At 47.8% G+C, this 6,878-nt stretch overlaps 1 protein-coding gene across 1 annotated transcript in view; it reads right to left on the bottom strand.

Annotated features, from left to right (window-relative positions):
* SFXN5 (sideroflexin 5) overlaps positions 1 to 5,307 on the bottom strand; it is a gene marked incomplete at both ends in the record, with an annotated part of 41,937 nt that extends 36,630 nt beyond the window's left edge. The window contains 3 exons of the mRNA XM_009866519.1: positions 1,291 to 1,316; positions 4,005 to 4,059; positions 5,281 to 5,307. Coding sequence (XP_009864821.1) covers positions 1,291 to 1,316; positions 4,005 to 4,059; positions 5,281 to 5,307 — 108 coding nt within the window. The remainder of the gene's footprint in view (positions 1 to 1,290; positions 1,317 to 4,004; positions 4,060 to 5,280) is intronic.
* Between the last annotated feature and the right edge of the window lie 1,571 nt (positions 5,308 to 6,878).

Raw genomic sequence — 6,878 nt, forward strand, 5'->3', positions numbered from 1 at the left:
CTCTCTTGAGGAAATCCCATCCCCCCCTCTGCGAAATGCAAGACTCAAACTGTTTTTATGCTAGAGCAGGCTGCCAATTTTGTCACTAAATTTCACAGATCGATTGGCATAAATGTTACATTTTAATTTTAACATTTGAAACGTTTGGGTTTTTTTTTTTCCCCCTTTTTTTTTTTTTTTTAAATGACAAGAGGTTCCAGTTTATCCTTTACAGCTAGTGAAATTGGGCTCATCTGACAGCTCTCGGCTCCTCTGACAGCTCTGGATTTGGGCCGATTTCATTGTCAATTTGATGGTTAACTCATTTTTGTTTAACCTTTTCTTTTCAAATGCCCCACACAAAGTTACCACCAAAGCCTCACGCACGACAACAAATAGTAAAAGCCACGACGGTTTCTGCTTTCAGGGGCTGGCAGCCCCGCTGGGAAAGGATCGTTACCTTTAAGCGACTGCTGGGTTTAGGAAGATTAAATTTAGCAGATTTTGCTCCTTCCACCGTTTTTAATTCGAGCTGAGCCAAAGCTCGGAGAACCAACCACCTTTTGGCACCAGCTTCAGGGGCCAAAACTGCGTGCCTCAGTTTCCCCATTCGTCCCATGGGGTTAATTAACCGTTCCTGTTAAATCCTGAAGACGAGTTGAGGTTTTCAGTTCCCATTCCTGAAGACGAGCTGAGGTTTGAGCATTAGGAAGACGAGCAGAGTTATCTCCCTCCTGGCTCTTGCCATTGAGAGCACCCAAACGCTTACGAATTTCACAATAACGAGCACAAACTCCAAACACCCTTAGCAAGAACCCCCACGGGAAGCACTCGCCGTGCTTTAATTAATCAAGACGAGAGCGCACGACACCGGCCTTGCCGTGCTGCAGCTCGTCACGTTCGGGAAGCGACTTGTAAAACATGCAAATGGAAAAAAAATCCACCCACAACAAAAAAGAAAAGCAAAAAAAAAAGTGTCCAAAGATGAAATCCGAGAGTTGCAGAAGTCGCATTTTGCAGGCAATGAGCTCATCTTGGTCTTCCCGTTCCAGAAGGGAAAGACGAAGCTGAAGATGTTGCAGGGGGCTGGGTGGATGTCGTTAAATTGATAAATAACCCCGAGCACAACGATCTCCATCCCCCAGGCAGGTTTTACACGATGAAGCGAAGGTGCGCGGGGAAAGGTGGGAACCCTGGGTGAACGCGCGGCGAGGAGCTAAGGTGGAATTCGGAGAACTGGCCACGAGCGCTAAAAAATGCATTTCCCGGCGCTCGCAAACAAAGCGAGGAGAGAGACGTTAAAATACTTACGATGGGCGTTCCAAAGGGAATGTAACCTATTAGGGGGAAAATAAAAGAAAAAAAAGAAAAAAGAAAGAGATGCATGCATTTTAATAGACAGTTTTGGGATGGGGAAACAAACAAATCACATCTAAGACATCTACCATGAAACCACGCTGGGCGTGACGGGCTGTGCTCGCGTCCACCAGCTCAGTACCACCACGGGTTTGTCCGTGGACCTACATCTTCTGCACCAAGCATCAACCTCCCGATTCCTGCCCCATTGCCTTCCCATCCTCTATTTGCTTTTCTTGGGTTGTGGTCTAAGAGGCGCCCCCGAGACATGGAGCATCTAGAGCCCTGAAGCTCACTCCAGCAAAGCCCGGTCTGTGCCGATACGGCGTATCAGCGCTTCGGAGGGCGTTGGTGAGCTGGGCTAGGCTCAAAACCTCAACTCAGCAGAAGGGAAGAGATGACAGCTCAGAGCAGGAGGTCCGGACCAGAAGGAGCTGGGTGCTGCCCTGGTGGAGCTCCCCGAGCTGACCCCATGGTGCCATGGAAGGGGGGAGATCCTCTCCGGGCTCAGCCACGCAATGTGTTCCCTCCCTCGTGCCAGGTCCATCGCTCATCAGACCCTCCTACAACCTAGCCAGGAGAAAACTCCTTGGCTTTCTGTGGCCCTTCCCCTCTCGTTGAGCCCGGTCCCACCAGGAGAAGGTGCTGAGGATGCTCCTGAAGTCACCCAACAAGTTGCAGTCAAGGAGCCACCATAGGTGGGACCTCTCTCTTTCACCATCTGCTTTATCAACCTCCCCGTTAGTGATTTTGTACCAGGAGAGCTAATTTATGTCAAGGTCAGGAGATAAAGGCACAGAGTAGAAGGTGAAGCAAGAACATTTGCCTCACGGAGGAGAGCGGGACTATTTTGATCGTAGGTGTAAGTTAAATATCTGTACATTAGACATAAGCCTTTATCCCAAATCCTATTGAGCGCCACAGAAATCAAACGCTTCACATTTTCCCCTGCTAAGTCTGCCAATTCTTGTGCTAATTATAACTCATCTCTATGACTTCCACTAGAAGGTCTCAGAGCATTTTACCAATATTACTGAATTAAGCTTCATGGATCCAATTTACAGTTGGAAAGGGCAAAGACCTGAGCGGAAGAAAAATTTAAAAAAACCCCACAGAATAAGGCGGTAAAGGAGTGGGTCCTGGCTCTTCTCTCCTCCACTTCACCCTCAATATCACCCTTCCTTAAAAACTGGAAAACAAAACCCACCAGCCCTGTTATTTTTCCCCTGTGCCCAGTATTTGGGCGAAGATGTTCCCTGAAAAAATATGGAAAAGGCTCCAGTTATTTAAATAGATCTTTTGGGAAAGGGCTTGTATCACAGAATCCTAGAATGTCTCACGTTGGAAGGGACCTCAGAGATCATCTAATCCAACCCCTGCCATGGGCAGGGACACCCTTAACCAGCCCAGGTTGCTCCAGGCTCATCCAACCTGGCCGTGAACACCAACCAGGGCAACCAGGATGATTTGGGGACTAGAGGGTCAGTCTCACAAAGAGAGGCTGAGGGAGATGGGGCTGCTCAGCTGGAGAAGAGGAGGCTGAGGGGAGACCTTTTCACTCTCCACAACTCCCTCAAAGGCAGCTGTAGCGAGACGGGTGTTGGCCTCTTCTCCCCAATGAACAGCGATAGGACAAGAGGGAACAGGTTCAAGTCGCACCAGGGGAAGTTTAGATTGGATATTGGGAAAAACTTCTTCACCAAAAGGGTGGTGAAGCATTGCAATGAGTTGCCAAAGGAGGTGATGGAGTCACCATCCCTGGATGTGTTCAAAAAACAGCTGGATGTGACACTTGAGGAGATGGTTTGGTGTCAGGGTGGTGTAGGGCTGTAGGTTGGACTTGATGATCGAGGTTTTCTAGGATCCCAGCCCCAGGGAGGGGCCAGCCCCAGCCTCTCTGGGCAGTCTCGTCCAAAGTCTGGCCACCCTCGCACTGAAAAATTTCTTCCCAAGATCCAATCCAAACCCATTCTCCTTCAATTTAAACCCATTTCCCTTGTGCTCTCTCTGGACACTCTTGTCAAAAGTCCCTCCCCAGCCTCCCTATAGGTCCCTTCAGGCACTGCAGGCAGGGATAAGGTGCCCTCAGAGCCTTCTCTTCTCCAGCTGAACAACCCCAGCTCCCTCAGGCTGTCCTGAAGAATGATCCCACCCAGAGCAGAGGACTTGTGCATGGCAGAGGAACACCCAAAATGTGAAGGAGGAGGTGACAATTTAATAATCAAGTAACCCAGTTAAGCCACGGACAAGCTGATCCTTCCCGGGCTCCAAGCCACAGCTGTTCGGGGCCACCTTGCAGGGAAAACCAGGGCTCATCCCATTCAAGTTTCATTATTTACTACAAAATTAAACCGCCCATTACAGTGACGGGGACCTCCAAAAGGCCAGGAAAGACATTAGCTTGAGTCCACGTTAAAATATTGGAAGAAAAGGAAAACATGAAGTGCTAGACTCGCTTGAGTCCACATTAAAATACTGGAAGAAAAGGAAAATATGAAGCGCTAGACCTCGGATTCTAATTCTCCTGGACTGCAAAGGGATTTGGGCGTTCCAATGACTTCCTGATCTGGGTCCAAGTGTTTACAAGACGCAGTTCAAAAGCAGGATTAAAAAGGAAAAAATCGAATAACGTTTTGTACGAATTCCCAGTAAATTGGGACTTACCGTACCTGACATTCGGAATGGCATGAAGATGGTCTCGTTTGTGTCGGGATGGATGATGGCCTGGAAAACAGTCAGCAAACAGACAGCGTGAAGGGACAGCGAAGCCGGCACCTACAAAAAGCATCTTCAGGTGGAGAGAAACAGGGACTTTGTGCCTCTTGGCACCCTCCTTGCTTTTCCCGAGGCAGTTATTGTCCGGTAGCCTCCAAAAAACCTCTGCCTGACCCTGTTTTCCCCTCTCCTTACATAATTTAGTGTGAGTTAATAATTTAGACGTAAACTCAACCTTCTTGGCTCTTTCTTGGTGCTATAATATCCCCAAAGGCCACCCACAGCTGTACCTTAAGCCCAGGGGTGGAAAAGGCAGATTAAGGAGGGGGAAAGGGAAATCTGTTTTCTCTCCCAGCCTTTTTTCCTCAGCATTTCCAGTGTCCTGGCTGAAACTGTGCCCTGTGAAAAAGAGGAAAAGCCCTCACTGTGGCAGGCGGATGTGCAGGGCAGGGCTGCTTGCTCGGGAGGGGTGTAAAAATCACTTTATGCTGCCCGTGAAGCAAACAGGAGGCATGAGAGCCCCATAAGGACTAAGCCAGAATGGACAGATTCAGACCAAGGAACATCTTCCCCACCTGCAGGTCATGGGGAACCCAAAACGCCGCTTCGGGACCTGGTTGGGTTGGGGTAAATACGTGCAGGTGTGGCTACGCTGGTCGTCCCCGTAAGGGTGACCCAAAAATTCAGATTTGCCCAATCCTTCAACCTTTACGTTATTCTGCAGCTCCTCGGCTGTGGGAATCCTAAATCCTTGGGAACCCTGTATCTGTTTTACCAAAAAACACACCACAAAGCTCACCTGGCCCGATTTTTACCAATTTTTACCCAGGAGGTTGCACTGACATTAACTGGCTGGGGAGAAAAAATAAAAAAATCAATCCCCAAGCGCTCCAGGACTGCAGAGGAGGAAGGTACGACACAGTTACGAGCCTTCCCAAAGAACTGTCAAACTATTTCCAAAAGACTGGAGACAAGAAATCTTTTGACTAGACGGGAAGGAGAAAATGAAGACATCAAAATATATAAATATAAAAAAAAAAAAAAAGAAAGAAAGAAAGAAAAATCAGACTCTTTGGTGGCAACAGTGTTCTCTGCATTTACATTTCTGTGGCAAGACAAAACAGCAACTGGCAAAGCCAATAATGGAGAGGAGGACAGCAGCGCTTAGCAGGAAGGGGAAAAGCAGCGACAGGGGGAAATAATGAAATATATTTACAAAAAGAGTATTACCTGCTTTATTTTTTGAGCTCCCCACAGCTAGGAAGAAAAGAAAAAAAAAGAAAAAAAAAAGAGAACATGGCATTTAAAAAAAACCCCAACAAGCAGTGTAGTTTTATACCAAACCCCAAATATTCATCTTTTAGCTGCTGTAGTAAACGAACGCGAGGGACTGCTTTAAACCAGATTCATTTTCTGCCTCCTTCCAGGATATATTTAAAGCTCCTTTACGCACCCCGAGCTCCTTCAAATCTGCGTGGCCGCTACGACCAGCAAGGCAGAGAAGACGTTCTCCTTCTTAGATTTGCACGGTAAGAAAGAACAAGAGCAGGCAGGCTTCACGCTCTGCTGTAAAGCTTTACAAACCGAGAATTAGCTCGGTAACTCTGCCGCACGTAGATCTGGAGGTAAATTTAGCACAGCCTCTGCTTGGACGAGCTCTCTGCAGAAATCCAGCCTTGCTGGGGACCAAAGGTGGGGCAAAACTGGCAGGGAAACACATAATTTATCCCTTCTTAGTTCAGAATAAGCCAGTCACCGGCTTTTGTTTGTCACAAGGAGGAAAACTCACTGAAAAATGCTTGTGAGGAGGTAAAGAAAACCCTCACGAGCACTTATACTTCTTTACTGACTAATTCAGCAGCATCCAAACACCTCAAATCAGGCTCAGCCGGCGGAGATCTACGAGCACCGAGGAAGAAACACCCTCAGCGAGGTGCACGTAGAGTAAGGACACAACACGGAGAGATGCTCTGGCATGGACGTAAACCCAGAGTTTGCCTGCTTAATAAAGCCAGAACACTTTCCTCCACGAATTATGCTCAATTATTATCTAAAAAACCCATAATAAATCCCTGTTTTTGATGTATGTCATCCTAGAGCTGGAGGAGAACCCAGGGCGCTCCTGTAAAATATCACAACAGATAATAAAAACTGATCTGTTCAGCTCGAGCCTGGCTTCAAGTCCCAGGCGCCGGCGTGCGTTACCCCTCTGTCTGGCAGCCTCCGGCGCCGTCTATTTTTGTTCTTCACGTAGGTACTTGGAGCTGCTAAAAGCACCCTTTAACCTTCGCTTCGAGAAAAAAAAACGACAAAAAATCCCCAACAAAGCAAAACAAAAAAAATATTCGGAAAATTCATCCGAGCCAGGAGACTGGCTGTTTCGCTGGCAAGGCGCGTTTGCCAATCTTTTAACCACCCTCGTGGCTCTTTTACATCTTTCCAATTTGTCAACATCCTCTCGAATCGAGGACGCCAGAAACCAGGCGAATTATTCCAACAACAGTTGTCCCGCTGCCAGAGCAAGGGGAGGTGAACCTGAGCAGTTCTGCTGTTGATAAAATCCGAAGACGGTGACGGCTCTTTTTGCTTGGAGAGCTCGCGATTCCCCACCGGGACATCCACCCGAGCGCAAATTCTGCGGCGCGGGCAGGTTTTACCGTTGTTGTTGAGGTATAAATCGAGGTCTGTCCTGCCTTTCCTCTTTACCCAACGTTTAGCGCCCTCCCAAATACAAACTGGGTAAAATACTGTTGGATTGAGGTAATGACTCCATTACAAATTGCATAAATCGACCCACTGATACCAGCCAGCCCAGGATTTCACCCCAA

This window comes from Apaloderma vittatum, unplaced genomic scaffold (genome assembly GCF_000703405.1).
Source record: "Apaloderma vittatum isolate BGI_N311 unplaced genomic scaffold, ASM70340v1 scaffold463, whole genome shotgun sequence".
In the NCBI taxonomy this organism is placed as follows: domain Eukaryota; kingdom Metazoa; phylum Chordata; class Aves; order Trogoniformes; family Trogonidae; genus Apaloderma; species Apaloderma vittatum.